General features: G+C 41.2%; 1 protein-coding gene across 1 annotated transcript in view; it reads right to left on the reverse strand.

Moving 5' to 3' along the window:
- cachd1 (cache domain containing 1) overlaps nucleotides 1-16,560 on the reverse strand; it is a 104,975-nt gene that overhangs the window by 42,986 nt on the left and 45,429 nt on the right. Inside the window, exons 3-4 of the mRNA XM_085251939.1 lie at nucleotides 15,515-15,663; nucleotides 5,536-5,642 (exon numbers count right to left, since the gene is read on the reverse strand). Coding sequence (XP_085108065.1) covers nucleotides 5,536-5,642; nucleotides 15,515-15,663 — 256 coding nt within the window. The remainder of the gene's footprint in view (nucleotides 1-5,535; nucleotides 5,643-15,514; nucleotides 15,664-16,560) is intronic.

Consider the following 16,560-nt stretch of genomic DNA (forward strand, 5'->3'; position numbering starts at 1 on the left):
GCTCAAAAATACAAGAAGCTGCGAAGAACATGAAAAGCATAATCATCAAAAAACTGAGCACTGTGAACTATGTTGCTACCGCAACAGACTGCTGGTCTGCCAGACAGCATAGCTACTTGGGAGTGACTTGTCACTGGATAGATGACATCTCTTTTGAAAGGCATTCTGCTGCACTAGCTTGTAGACCTCTTAAAGGTTTGCATACATTTGATGTTCTTGCTGCAGCATTAGAAGAAATCCATTCAGAGTATCACATCAGAGAAAAAGTGACCAGGACGACAGTGGTTCAAATTTCTTGAAGGCCTTTCAATTATATGGTGAGGAGAAAGAGGAAGAAACAACCAAATGGCAGGAGGATGGTGGGTCTATCCTTGATGATGCAGAAGACAGTGAGTTAGAGGTGGAGTGTCAAGATGTCTTTGCTGTTTTGAATGACAACACAGGTCTGGAGTACCAGCTTCCAAGGCACCAAAAGTGTGCGTGTCATCTACTCAATCTTATATCAACAGTTGATGCCACTGCTGCAGAAGCTACCAATAATACATACAAGAGGCTGTCTCAGAAGAAGCTGAGGAGGCTGGAGTCATCTTGCAAAATGTGTAGACCTCTTGTTGATGCGCTGCGGGACGGGATCCAGAAACGTTTTGGAGAAATAATGAAAGACCCTGAGATGACTGCAGCTGCAATACTTCTACCAAGATTCAGAACATCCTGGTCCACAGAGGGAAGCATCTTAAAAGCTGGTATATTTATCCATTAAATTGTGAGCCACTAGATATTGACTTATAATGACTTTCCTTGTTACTGTAACTTGGGATTATAGTGTTAGTTAGAAACAAACATCTCCGGTGTGATAAAAATCTTTCACCAGTAGCTCGGCAGTCTATACAGCACAGTAATGCACAGACCTAACCATACATCTTTCCACAGGTCTGAACTTTATCAGAAATCAACTAGACACAGAGCTGGATGAGGCCAGCACAAACAGCAGCCTATCTGACGAAGATGTCTTCTTTGGATCCATGGGGTCAGGAAAGCCAGAAGCAGGGGAGCTGGAGAGGTACCTTTCATGTCCATTCACTGGAGTGGATCTATTGCAGAGCTTTCCTCACATCAAGAAGCTGTCAATCAAAGTCAATACAGCTCTTCCTGCATCTGAAGCCTGTGAGAGACTTTTTAGTCAGGCAGGACTCCTGTTCACTGCCAAACAGTCACAGCTTCACAGCAAGAACCTTGAGAGCCAACTGCTGCTGAAGCTTAACCATCATTTCACTGAGTGAAGAAACTATTTATGGGAAAGTGAGCCCTCTTGTATGTACGTCACATCGTGGAAGTTTGTATTTGTCTTTTATAATTGGTTTTAATCTGATTTTAGTGTAGTTTTTATTTGCATCATTTTATTCTGTTTGTATTGCATGTTTTTAGTGTTGTTATATGACATTGTGTTAATCCACTGTGTATATTGAGGTATTTTAGTATACAAAGAACATTTTATAGTTTTGTTAGAATTGCGTTTATCTATTCCTGGTGAATTTTACTGCAGATGTTTGTTTTGTTTCTTGTTTTTAGAATTATTGTTTTATTCCTGCTGTCCACATTGGGGAATAAACTTTTCCTGATTATACCTGTCGCATCTCTGTGCTCTGTGTTTCTGATTCGCTTGCTCCCTCTTTGTATTTAAAAGAACCACCCCTAGTCTGACATTCTTTAGCTTTAGTGTCTACACACATATGTTGAAGTTGCCTCGTTCTAATGTTTTCTGTAGGTACTGGTTAAAAAAGCTTTGTTGTTAAAAACTAATCTGGAAATTAGAATTGTTGTGCCTTATTTTGTTAATGGTTTTACATATATTCTATTTGAAAATACTAAAAATTTGTGCATTTCTTTAAACAAACTAAAAAAAAACAGACATTACAACCAGTTACTCAGTACTTGAGTAGTCTTTTCCGATCCAATCAGCTTTAGATGGCGACTTTTCACTTTTACTTGAGTATCATACTACATGCCGTAATTAGTGTCATAATTAGTTTAGCTAAAGTCATATGAATGCTGTGTAAGTAGAAGAAAACTGTTATTTGCCAGCTTGTCAAAGATGGCAGATTGCCTCTGGCATGCTAAATATGAGTCAGTATATACAGTGGCACTTAAGTTTAAAGAGAGTTAAAGGTGCTGAAAGAATATCGGTATGTACAAGTGTGCATATACTTCAGATTGATGGATGAATTGTTGTCACATAGCATCTTTAACCTAGACAGTGGCTATAACTTCTTAAAAGACAGCCTACAAAAAAACAATTCAGACAAAGGGCCGAAAATGGATTACTCCAACTTGTTGGTACTGATATCTCCAAATCCATCCACCATCTTTCCCTTCAATTCAACAGAAAATGGAAGGTAGGAGGAGAGAGAATGGACAAAATACAATAAACTCTCCAATCAGCCCTCACTCCTCCTTCCTCTAACTTCATTTATCATTCTCTCCCTCTCAATTATCCCTTGCTCTCACCCACACGGGCCCTCCCTCCCCTCTGTGGCTGCTTGTTTAGACTGGGCCGAGACAAATGGAAGGGAATGAATACACTGAGAGTGTGGGGGTCAATGAGGGCTGAATGTGGTGGTGGTGGGGGGGAGGGGTAACATGAACTTGTCGTGACTGACTCGTAAGGAAAATAAAACCCTGACGATGGTGACGTGTTATGAATGGCAGTCATTATGAATGGTTTACAGAAAAAGTACCAGGGTGGGATATTTGGGGAGGGAAAAAGCAATTGGGTGAAGGCAGCAATGAGATGACGGAGATGGGTTATATCCATGGTTTGACTCAGATATGTGGCTAAGTAAGTTAAGAAGTCCTCAGAAAATTTTTGGGATTTTGCAGCAAACATTAGATTAGAAAATATCAATTTGTAGAGCCAAATCTAGGAAGCTTTGAGTAGTAATAATTATTACTCTCAATTCCGCACGATACTGGCTCCACAGAGTTGTTGCTAACACAGTCGCCTAACAAATAAAAGATCTCTGCTTCAGTTAGGGGAGGAGACCCAAAGCCTTTTGGGGTTGTGTCAGGAAGGACTAGCTACTAGGGCAACCCGTGACTAAGGGGCATTATGTGGACATAATAAATGAATGCATTTTTAATTGTTTTTTTTTTTTAAATTGGAAGTTAAATTGATCATTACAACTGGTCAACACAACGTTGGATGGCAATATTTTTAAAATACTTGTAAAAATGTCTCTCACTGATCAGTGAGATTTACCTCTAAGGCCAGCAAAAAATGAAAGTGCAGCTCACTGAATAGCTGGAAGTGATTTTAACAAGTGACTGAGTAAAACTGTAAAGTTAATAGACATCAGGAAACAGGTTCAATATTCTGGAGTCTGTGCATATACTTCTTTTCTGGAAATAGAGAGCGCATGCTAGGGAGCAGAACTGGGGAAAACAAAGCAGCAGGAGGAAAGTTGCCTTTGCCTGCCTTTAGTCAATTTTGTCCATTTTATTCTTAATCAAATACAGAAAGACATGCAGTGCAGACACATATGGGAGTTTTATGTGGTAGTATTCTGCAATGTGCTTATGCAATTTGGAACAAGGCAGGGAGAACGCCATAAAACTACTTTCCATCACTTCTAATAGCTACAAGGGGAGTTTCGAGGTTGCGTACAGCATGTGTGCAATTGCATACGATTGCACCCGATTTATGTGAGCTGATGAAAACAAAACTGAGAAGCCTTTTTTCAACAGGATGATAACACATAAAGTGCGAGTACAACTGCAGATGAGAGATCAAAGTCGAACAGAGTACTTTGGACACAGACAGCTTATTATTTTAATCTGACATCAATTATATATTTTTTAAAAACACTGCAGAGGCAAAGAACACACATTCTTAATTTAAAAACTGGGTGCCATGGCAACTGCTGGCAAATGATTGCCTGCTTCAAATAAAGTCAAAGAATGGCTTTTAAAAGTTTGAATGCTTTAAAAGTTGTGTGTGTCTGTGTGTAATTTGTAGAGATGGCACGATACCACTTTTTTATGTCCGATACCGATACCGATATCATAAATTTGGATATCTGCCGATACCGATATGAATCCGATATAGTGTTTTTTAATCAACAAAACTGTTTTTTTTTTTAAATATCTTGCTGCATTTTGTATAAGTTCATACTCAAGTTTAAAACAACTACACTAAAGCTATTCTGTTATACCTATATGCAAAAAAAAAATATTTCATAGTTCAGCAATACTGATCAATCTAATAAACTTAAACCTACACCATCCTCCCTATTCTGGTATTTTAAAGAGTACTTAGCGTAAATATTAAGCAACCTAACTAATAGGGTTCCAACTCCCAGCAACAACAAAAATAAATAAATAAAAAATAGGGAACCACCCCTCACGCTCCACCTCATGATGCTTAATCGACGTAATCAACCTTAATTTGATGCAGTGTGAAAAAAAAATGCACAGAAATCAATTATTTTTCAAGAAATATTAAATAGATTCAACATCTTTCTTCAACAAAATTGCAGACTGCACAGATGGTACCTTCCCAAAGGAAAAAGTACTATAGCTTACTAGGGTATATATATTAGACTTAATAGTTACTATATACAGTAATTGACTTCTATTCATTTTACATCAGATTAAAACTTTGGGTGTAAGATTCGGATAATTATTTATTAAAAGCTAGACATTTTAAATGAGAATAAGAAAGAAAAGTATGTCTTTGTGCCCCCTTTTCCCTGTTAATGCCCTATCGGCCCCCCTGGCTAAACTTTGCTAGATCCGCCCTTGCACAGTTACCAGCCGTCAGCTACGTAGAAAAAGATCCTCGAGTAGAAAGTAATAATAAATAAATTCTAACAACAGCTGATCAAGCTTAAACGTGCTGCTGTTGTTCAGCCGCTGGTTTCCTCTTTCTGGTGCAAAGTGGGCCAAAAACAAACCAGAGACACGGACTCACGACAGAAAAGCCGATCAGCTGATCATTAAGCAGTTTCATGATTGAAGTAGCAGCCAGAAGAGGCAGTCGCTCCATATATCGTTTGGTAAGCTTAACGCAGGAATGCTTTACAAACATTCAGAGATGGACTTACACACTTGCTTTACTTCTCTCGGGATAACTTTGTCGGAGATGAAATGCCGGGTTGCCATCGAAGCTCCACGTGCTATCCAGACCACCGACAGGTCCCGCATGCCACAGCCGCTCTATCACGTGATGCATACTGCTCCAACGTGCTAACGTTCTGAGGTGAGTTACGGCGTGTTGCAAGTTTTGTGAGGTGCTTTCGTGATATTTAATGGATCGGATTACATTTTTTATTTTTCTCCGATATCCGATCCAGTAATTTAGGTCAGTATCGGACCGATACCGATACGTAATATCGGATCGGTCCATCTCTAGTAATTTGTTAAAGCAGGCCAGCTCATGGACTACCAAATGATAGTTCCCTCATTGGATCTGTATGTACCGTGTGTGTGTGTGTGTGTGTGTGTGTGTGTGTGTGTGTGTGTGTGTGTGTGTCAACAGACCTGAGTTGAGGTCCCGTCCGGGGTTGAAAGCTCGGTTGTTGACGGTGGGGGAAAGTCTGTCACAGCAGATGGTCTTGGAGACATTGATATTGAAGTTTCCATCAAACCTAAATGCACACAAACAGGCAACATTTGAGAATTTATAGAGCGTGTGTCCAACTCATTTGTTGTTGGAGCTGCTCTGGCTTTTCTCTCAGCACAGATTTACAACTGCTCCACCACTTTACTTCCTATAAAACGAAAACCTGCAGATGTGCACACAGAGCTCATCAGACTTTAGAGAATTGCTTGTCGGCCTGCTAAATATTGATATTTACCAAGATCTACATAAATTGCACAATTAATAAAAGATATATGGCATGTGGAGACATAAGATCAATGAACATGAAACGTCAGCTGAAACTAATAGATTATGCTTTCTTATATTTGAGCTACACTACATCACTAACTGAATCATTTGTTGCTCAGACCTCTAAAGCTGAAGTTTCAGCTAGTGAACAATACTTTCCATGGAAAACTGCTTGATTCCCGCTTTTTCCTCTAACAAAGCTAATGCCCAGTTCCCTGAATACATATGAATGTGATTCTAAGAAGGGCCGTCGGCCTAATTGGATGATTCAAAGCATCTGTTAAAGCGTCCCAACGTCTGCTGTTTGTCTCCATGTCAGACGTTTCATTTTTCCCCTCATTCCCCCCCCAGTGTCATTTTGAACAAAACACTACAGTGACCACAGTGAAAATGCAGCTTTTCTGTGGTTGTGGAATACACACTTACCAGCCACTTTGTTAGTTACACCTGTTCAACTGCTTGTTACTGCAAACATCTAATTAGCCAATCACACAGCAGCAACTCAACATGTTTAGGCAAGTAGACATGGTCAAGGCGACTTAATGAAGTCCAAATCAACCATCAGAATGGAGAAGAAAGGTGATTTAAGTAACTACAAAAAAAGACATGGTTGTTGGTGCCAGACCCACTGTCCTGGGTATTTTAGAAACTGCTGATCCACTGGGATTTTCCCCACACTGCCACCCTACGGTTTACAGAGAATAATCTGAATAAGAAAAAAATCCAGAGTGTGCCAGTTTGCTGAGCGAAAATGCCATGGTGACATCAGAGTAGAATGGTCAGACTACTTTGAGCTGATAGGAAGCCAAAAGCAAGCTACAACTTAAGCTGCATGCTGAACCTTGAAGCAGATGAGCTACGGCTGCAGAAGACCACACAGATTGCTACTCCTGTCAGCTAAGAACAGGAAACTGACGCTGCAGCTTGCATAAGCTCACAAAAATTGGACAGAAAAGTGTGAAAACATTGCCTGTTCGGATGAGTCTCGCTTTCTACTGTGACATTCAGATGGCAGGGTCAGAATTTGACATAAACCACACAAAAACACGAATCTATGCTGCCAGGCTAATGATAGTGGTCGTGTAATTGTGTGGGGGATATTTTCTTGGCACACTTTGAAGCACTGAGCACCAACTGAGCATCATTTAAACACCACATTCTACCTACATATTGTTCCTGACCGTCAAACCCCTTATGAGCACAGTGTACCCATCATCTGATGGTTACTGCACTTAAACATGCCAAGTCACAGAGCTCAAAGCATCTCAGTCTGGTTTCTTGAACACATGAGCGCCGTTGGGATGTGGCATAAAGGGAGATTCACAATATGGATGTGCAGCCAACAACTCCGCAGCAACTGTGTGATTCTATCGACTCAATATGGATCAAAATCCATGAGGAATGTTTCCAGCATCGTGTGGCATCTGTGTGAGGAAGAAAGGAAGGCAGTTCTGAAAGCAAAAAATGTGTGAATTGGGGGGGGGTGTAACAGTACTAGCCAGGGGTATCTAATAAAATGTCTATGGGAGCACAGTTGGTAAATTTATGTGCATGTACAATGATAAGGTTGGAGCAAAGTAGAGTTTTTACAGCCTGACAGGGTACAACGTTGACTGCTCAAGCAACATGTTTGTTTAAGTCAAATACTACCTAAGATGAAGTAACACTATGCAGAAATTGAGAAATGAACAGGAATCACTTCTTTTCTTTTTTTTGGCAGAGTTAGTTATCGCTATGCATCAGTGCAGTTTAACAAAAACACAAATATGACACAAATGTGAAAATTCAAATGTAAATAGGCTTTAAACATATATATACAATTACAATGGGTGCACGCTAACAAAACAGTAACGACAGTCGAGCCAATTAATACCAGTGTCTGACATTCCGAGTTCAGCTTAAGGTTATGCTCAACATGTGAAGAGATTAAAGTGGAAAAGAATGGTGGGTGGGCTCAGAGAAGAAATGCTGACAATAACCGCCTCCATCATTTACATCAACAAAGCAAACTTCCAAACAAACAGAACCGCAGAAATGTTTGGTCACCGTATTGTTCTCAAGCCCTTGTGACACTTTGTGATACATGTCAACATTTAATGAGGCCACAGATTTGAACTTTCTCCGCCCAAACCAGACCAAGTAGCCGATAAAGAAGGATGCAATTAACCAGGAAATGTAAGCAGATATGTGGGCCAGACCATCTTCAGTATTTATAGTGTCTGCTCCTTATCTTTTTTGAGGGCCTTAAAAAAAAGAAAGCGCTCTAGATGGTGGTGGTGAAAACGGAGCAAGGCTTCGGGGTCTGACTGATCTAACACAGTGGAAAAATGAGTGGGAAAAGGGGAAATTTTGGCAAAATTGTGATAAGAGTGCACTAGTGTTCCCAAAATGCAGATTCTTGACTGTTAGCAATCAGGGATAAGACTGATGTCATCAGTCCAAAAAAGGATAAGCAGCATTCTTTTATCTCAAATCACAATGAGCTTTTAAAAAGCCAATTAAAAATAAAAACTCTTGGAATTCATCATTTCCTACACAGCTGCTTGCTTTTTCTTCCTCATTAGGCCTAGCTCTTTAACAAGTCCCCACTGGAACCTGGTGTGATGCGGCTCTACGACGGCACTGTCCTTGAGCGCACAAAAGCCCAAAAGTATTAAAGATGTCAAAAAATGAAACGTCGCACATGACCTATCAGTTCTTTCTCACCTGTTTCAGCGCCCAGCGACAGCCTAAAATGAGCTACATGTACTGTTCACTCTAAATGCTGGTTTCTGCCATACCCACAAAACGGGGGTGGGGGGTATGCAGAGTAGCAGGCTGTTCTGCACCGCACCAAGCTTTGGTGCTTTGATCCATGCCTCCAAGTGGACCTTGCCAACCCCCCCACCCTCATCTGGGTTAGCAACATACAACCACACGTGTGCACACATGTAAACACACACTGTGCACACTTTTTGGCTCCCTCTGCTTGCAGACCTGGCACTGGCCGTTGCTGATTGACGGGTCCTGTGATGTACAGGCTGCATTTGAACTCCGCTCATTTAGAGTCCCACAAGGCCAAAGTCATTACTATTCTCCTTCAACGCACTCTGCATAGAAGGGGTGGGCAGAGACGCTCGGCGAAATGTGTGCCAGATAAAAAATACATTTGCAGCTGCTTTGAATTCCACATCAAAAAACATGCGAAAAAGAGAGAGGGAGAGCTGGGAGGAGAGCTCCGAGTCTGATCAGACATCTTAATGAGGGCAGAGAAATCCGTTTTCCAAAAAGGTCGGACACGCACACACATTTTTTATATTTCATATATATTTTAATATGCATGTATACATATACACACACAAAAACCGACAGTGATAATCTATCAAACTATCACCCAATATTGTTACAAGGCCTCTGCACAATCCTTTACATTATTCTTACATTTAATAAGCTTATTAACAAATGCAGAGGTGTGTTCTACAGTTACAAAATCATCAGTAACAATCACCTTTTTTCTTACTGGGGCTGAGTTTGTACCAAAACCAACCCTCCCATTTCCCTCCTTCACAGACTAAAATGGGCAGACTCTTCTAAATAAGGCAGCACCTGCCGTTTTCCAGCCATTTTTAAAATCTATTATATTAAGTTGCCCCCTGCTGCAAGAGCCACGTATATCCGCAAAGCAGGCAGTCCCAAGCCATTCAAAACGCCCAGTGAGAATAATTACCTTGAAGGGGCTTGCTGTTGCGCGAGCCCCAACGTCAAGAGTAATACCACTCCTAATGTGTTTGCAGTCCCTCGGCGGTAGCAGCGGTAAAGCTGGCAACATGCTAGCAGGAGAATTGAGAGCGCTTGAAGACACGTTCGTGTATCTGGCTCTCAATGGCAGCTCTACCGAAACGGATTCAAATGAAATATCAATAGACAGAATTGATTTTGGAGGAAAGTGTGGTGTATAGAAACTACTCTACAACAGGGGACACAGCCTGAAGTGAATTTTTGATGCTATGCATTTGCATTGCATAGACTGCACTAAAGCAAGATGTGTCTCTGGTGTCCCCCGTGTATGAAAATGAGTGTGGACAAGTATTACCAACACCTCAAAACACACGTGCCTTTACCAAGAACTTCAAAAATAAAAAAATCCCTAAAGCAATGACAAGAAAAACATGAATCTTTTACTACAAAAACTTTGATTTACTGTAGGGTACTACACTGAACTGTATTAGTCTATACAGCTGTATATGATCAATTCATAATTCGGTACAAAAAACTATGAATGTGGGAGAAATGTTGCTTGCAATAATGCCAAAATAGCAGGTTGCTACTAAGTGTAGGCTTATAAAAAGCAGAGATCACTTTTTCAGTCCAGGGAAATTCTGTGTCCAAATGTGGCCTGTTCAGTAAGTAATAGGGTATGACTCGATGAATCCGTTGCCAGTTTGTAATGATTGTCATGCTCCTCTGCTACGCTGCTCACAAGAGCAACTGCTGAGAAATGTAAGCGCAGGGTTATTGTCAATCAGAGCTACATCAGAATTCACATGTTTACAGTTTGCAGCCACCAAGTGAGTCACATCACATACAGGAAGAACCAAAGAGTGGCAGGGGTAAAAAAATAAATAAAATAAAGTTTCATTTTGCTCATGAATAAGTTAAATACACTCACCAGCTTACAAGCTTATTTTCCAGCGTGTACTGCGGAACAAGTCAGGACAACTGCCAGACTTAGATGTACTAATATTTATCATGTGTACAGGGGTGTGTCCCACAGAATACATATGATCAAAATAGGGATGGGCCGAATAACTGGGATACTGGGGTGTTGATTTAGACACACAGAGTTGGATAACTGAATTTGTTGTCAAAGACTTTTCCTTACACTTCACAAGTGCTTCTAGTAAAATCCTCAAAGCCCAAACGCTCTATTCAACATTTAACGGGAGTGTTTTTTAGGCTGACTGCATAGCTGTGCACCTTCACGCATAGTAACTGTTTTTTGTTTGTTTGGTGAAGAGAAAAAAATCTAACCACCACGCCTCTAGTTATTATATGCAGTGATAACAAGGGAAACAGGGTTGTGTCTTTTAGTCATATTAGTTGCCAATTTTCAGTCAACTTGCACGCTAATTGGCTTCAAGGTGGACATGGAAAGCTTTACTAGGCTGTTTGATTTGCTATTGTAAATGAGCTGCTGGCTACAGCTTGGCGCACTACTCCAAAAATGATGTCACATGTGGTCTTTAATAAGCACCAACGTTTAGGAGATTTCACTGCACTACTTTTCAAGTGCTCGGGAATAGCAACACTGACTAAAAACACATTCATATTAGGGATCTAATGGAAAAAGTACTTTAATGATGAAAATATGCACACACACAACACACACAAATTGGGGGGTTCTATTCTAGTTCTTGGATTATTCTTTTGGTTGGGAGACTTGACGAGAAATGTGAGATCTTGGAGAAAAAGAAGAAAATGATTGCATCTAAGTAGTTTGTCCATAACACCTTTTAATGGTTTAAATCAGGTTTGTCAAACATGGGGTCCAGGGGACAGAAATCAGCCAGGCAAAGACTCAAATATGGGCCACTGGACATCTTTGGAAAATGTGAAGGAGTACATAGATTTTAAATTTTAACTGTAGTTTCATGGGTTTTACAGTTTTTATTATCAATAAAGACACAAAACATACACACACGCGTCAGGTTTTCATATCTTATGGGGACATCTAATTGACATGCTTTCCCTAGCCACTTACCCTAACCATCAAAAATGTATGCCTAACCTTAACCCTTAGCATAAGCCTAACCATAACCAATTGTAACCCTGACACTAAAAATACATTTTGAGTCTCAAAAATGTCTTCAAACTCGTGGGGACCGGGATTTTGGTCCCCACAAATATAGTAAACCCCCCACAAAGATATGAAACCCCCCCATTAACGGGGTGGGGTGGTGGAGATAGAAGAAAGTTATGACAGCGGCCCAGCATTTACACCTGTTAGGGTCACTTAAACAACCCCCTCCTCCTAACCTGCCTGGTGTTTAGCCCTCTCCTTCTCTAACGTGCAAAGAGATATTATGATCTCAGTGAAAACACGAGACTACAAGATAAGCTTGATGTCATGTCCCAGTAGCTGATCACCGGCGCAATGTATCCTCTTGAACTGAACTGTAAATCTGCCGACAGCTCGGATAGTGAGAATTCTCCTTCAGAAAGAGGAGCTCGGTATTAACACCATGCTACCATTGATCCGTATGTTTAATTTATGAGTGCAGGTATTAGAAATTCTGCAGGATCCCCACCCAGCCCCACATGATACGACTACACAGTGTAAAGCTATCCTGCGGAGTGGCCTTAAGAAAGACTTTTGGCATCGTTTTCAGCAATTCTGCAACACAAGAAAAATAAATAATAAATAAATATTAAATAGTAGTGATTCTGCCCTCCAATTTAGACACAATCAGTTGCATATGCCAGTAGAATTAAATATTAAGTCATCATTAATGAAAATGGAGCACCCTCAGCGTTGAAGGTAACAATAGCCTTCATAAAACAGCACCATGAGGGTTACGGAGAAAACTGTCTCCTCTAGAAATTAAATTTGTTACAATCTTTGTTTCCATCAAGTGTCATCATCACCTCAGAGTTTTACTTCTCCGAATACTTTGGTGTATACCAAAAAGTGCCAGCTTTGTGTTGTTATACTACAGGCGCTGCTTAAGCTCTGCTCACTGATGTTTGACACACTGCTGTGATGTGGGCATGCCTGAAGGCAGCAGCAGTCTTTAGGGACACACTGCCAATTTTTTATTTATTTATTTTTCATTGTTTTACCTCATAAAAGTACGTTTGAGGATCACATCCGTGGCATTTTCTTTGAACGGCTCACTTGCAGCTCATCTTTTCAAGGACTACTGGTGAAATGACACCATTAAGTGCCATGCATGAGATGCTCCCGTGCACACTTCTCACTTTTACATCTGCATAGCAGTGAAACTGTTGAAATGAGCACCTGGAGATTGGATGTTAAAAATACAAACATACAGGGGCTCATGCGCACCATTCCAAACAAGCAACATACATTTGCTATTTTCAGGCCGGGCTCGTCGCTGAGACCCAGCGGTGATTAAAGCATACCACTGGCTGCTAAGCGCTGCCCTTGGTGGCCTCCCTCCGCAAAACGATAGCCTGCCAGCCTGATGACTAGCAGACACCCTGTGAACCACCTGATCCCCCACTACTAAACTGGCTGACCTGACTGGAACCCCGAGAAGCAGCTGATGCCCAAGACTAGTGAAGGACACACTGAACTGGACCAATTCTGGGCTAACTCCTCTCCGCACATATTCCACAATGTATTTTTGGCAGCAATACGTGTTTTTTGTGTGATTTGTTTTGTTTGTTCTTTTACATTCAAGATAAACAAGTTTGAGAGTTTGGGAAGTACATTTATCTGTGGCAACATTCTAAAAACAAAAGCTGGAGAGCTCCAGGTATTTAACCCCTATTCGGTATCGTTCCCTTTGGAGGTGGTCGTTGACCCACTTGTAGGTCATGTGTGTCATCACATGAGCCAAGGTGTGAAAAAAGGTGTGGGTCATTATCATGTTATCAACTCAGGTCACCCTAGGCAAGTTGTGACAGGGGTTTGACGTGCCTGGGAAAGGATATAAAACTGCACTGTAGGCGGCTGAAATACCCAGGTTTAGAGGAAGTAGATGTTTTTGTCAAGAAACGGTTACACCAAAAACTTTGAAGTGAAACTGCACAGTGTTGCTTTTTCCTCCCAGTTTGCGCTTGTATCAGATACGACATGTTATGCTGCATAAAAAGAGCCAGTCTAGGCCGTGGCCATTTCCAGCGTTGAGCTATTTGCCTGCAGGCTTTTGCCGTAACGCTCAATATATCAGGAAATGCACAACATTGTATCGCAGAGACTTCAGTGAGAAGATTGTTAGATCCACGAGCGAGCACCCAGTTAGGTTAGATAAGCATAAAGTCTGTAAACAGACATAAGCAGCTATCTGCTACTGGTATGACTGAAGCCTATTAAAGTACACATACGCTGTTTGTTGAGCAAGTACACAAAGGGAATTGTAGACGAGCCGCAGTTTCGCCGGAGGTCATAAGCCAAGACGCTTTTCCTCACAACCAAGCAGAGAAACCAGATTTCCCCAAACCTCTTAATTCTTTCTAGAAGTTTTTAAAGAAAACTTTCATCAGCGAATAATTATTTTCCCCGCATTCAACAAACAGAGCACCCGCTATCTTTTAGAAGATAAGGCATAAGCCGTTTTAGATATTTTATTAAACTGCGAGCGCTCAAATATATGAAAGCAAAACAGCTCTCTGCTTCCCCCCCCCTCCCCCGAGGAAGAGGCTTTGAAGTTAGGGATCCATCAGATTCGGCTTCAGTTTGGTATGTCCACAACCAACACCACAACCCCCCCTTGCGAACTCCCGCTGCATCATTCTATTATTCTCGTCCAGGTCTTGCATAATAATTTTTCCTCAGCATTTTTTCTTTCCTGTGTCCACAGTTTTAGAGCTGCATTTTAAGCACGCATAATGGGCTGATAATGCAGCACATTTGCGTGAACGACGGTTACATGTAAGTACAACATGTTACACACATGTTTCATCCTGAATTCAGCTACAGGTGGCAAATGGCCCTGAGCCAGGTACAACCCGCCTCCCCTCCCTCTGCATCACAGGTGGACAGACAGGTGACCTTGCAGTCTGTGGAGTCTGCGGTGCAAAGACTTCAGAGAGCAGTAACCTGTAGCGTCGGCTGATAAAGGGGAGGGAGGCGGACAAAAATGGAGAAAGGAGGGCGGACGGGAAGAGACAGCTGCTGCTCTGTAGATTAGAACTGAAAGCGGCACTTTCTCCCTTTTTCTCCGAGCTCGGCTTTGAACAGTGTTTTCCCCCTGCTCGAGCCGATGATTGGCCAAAAATCTGATTCTACTGTACGCTGGGCCAATTTGAACCCGTCTCAGTGTAGGACTTAACTCTGACAGATTTAATCCAAAGCTCAGCTTTAAATATATATGTAGGCATTTTCCCCAAAAAACTTCTCTTATTTGTGCTATATATATTATATTAACCCAGTAGAGCCCGACTGGATTTTTTTGGTCATTACTGCTGTTATCATCAAAGCGATTTAAAAAAAAAAAAAAAAAAAAAAAAAAACAAGCAAAAATTGAAATTGCCATTCAACCTCCACGTTTTTTTCTATAGATAACTCCATGCCGTCCTTGGCTCCAGGTCCCATAAAACTTGTAGTTGGGGTGCAGTGCAGAAGAGGTAAAACCAACCTTTTAATTTGTTCCATCTTATGGTTAGAGTTTTAAAAAGCTCCCATGTAATCAGAGCATGACGCTAGCTCAAGGCAGCAAATGATGCGATTTAAATACGGCTATAACTAATCCAAGGATGATCAAAACAAGGGAGAAATGGGGATTTGTGTGTAGCTGGCCCATAAAACAATGCATAGAGAGCTTGAGTGCAGGTGCTAACAGTGGGAGGTGAGTTTACAGGCACAGAGTGAACCCTCCTGCAGAGACTTTGGTGTGCGTGTTACGAGAGACACACAAAGGAAACGAGGAAAAGTGGTAAAGTGATTGTAAAGAGAAAGCTACTCACTCCATCATTGATGCTGGTATGGCGCAGCAGTCCTGTATGGCAGTAAGCGGAGAGGTGAGGTGGGCGGTGTACGAGGCTTCCACCACCTGCTTGTTCCTGTTCACCACATCCAGGTATCTGTTAAACTTCTCCCGAATCTTCTTGGCCAGCTGCACAAAGGAAAAATGAAAACTGTGTCAATAAGACAAAAACTAATGGTGACACATAAATAACCCCCGCCCCATTCCCACATGCCTAATCCAACAGACAACTTTGCATTTAAAACTACCAGCTACTTGGTCTGCGTGATTCCAAGTGGCAGTGCAAGGAGAGGCGAATTCATATTAACAGCACGTTTGTGTGGCTCAAGTTTCCCACTTAGATCTAAATCAGGGGCCAAATATGGCGCCAAAGACGGGAATGTAGTTCAGGAGTATGGTGGGATCCCATTTGCTAAAAATTCAGTCACACATTTCCTCCCCCTGGGATTACAACCCACAGATGTGAGACAATGACATAAGTTTTGATAGCACTCTTTTTGCTGATAGTTGAAAGAATTCCTTATTTAAAAAGAGCTGCTCCACAAGGTAGAACCACATGTTTGATTAGGGAGACTTTTTACACCAGGCGCCCTTCCTGATCCCCAAAGGGGATCTTTAGCTTGTGTAAACCACTACATTTTTGTTGATAGTACGAAACATGATTAATGGTGCTAGTTCTCGGATCGCACACATTTGTTTCTTATAACCACTTCACTTTGCAACAACAGAGTGAAAATTGATTGGTCAGAAAAGCTATTCATCAGCCTGATAACAACAATTCACCATTGCAGCAAATGTGTGGTTTCATACTGCAATGCAAAAGTGTACTTCAAACAGTTTGTACACCTGTGAACGTTTACCTGAAATTGTTCACATTCTCAAGTGAAACAGTCAAACAGAACTTTGCAGTCAATAACACAGATTGCGGAGCTTTTACAAAGACACAAATACAAGCAATGCCTTTTAATATTTTAAATAGTTTATCCGTGTTTAACAGTTTGTGGGAGGTCCAAACAGTTTACTTCC

This window comes from Mchenga conophoros, linkage group LG17 (genome assembly GCF_057382185.1).
Source record: "Mchenga conophoros isolate Kocher_MC1m ecotype Shallow Benthic linkage group LG17, M_conophoros_male_GT1.1, whole genome shotgun sequence".
Classification (NCBI taxonomy): Eukaryota; Metazoa; Chordata; class Actinopteri; order Cichliformes; family Cichlidae; genus Mchenga; species Mchenga conophoros.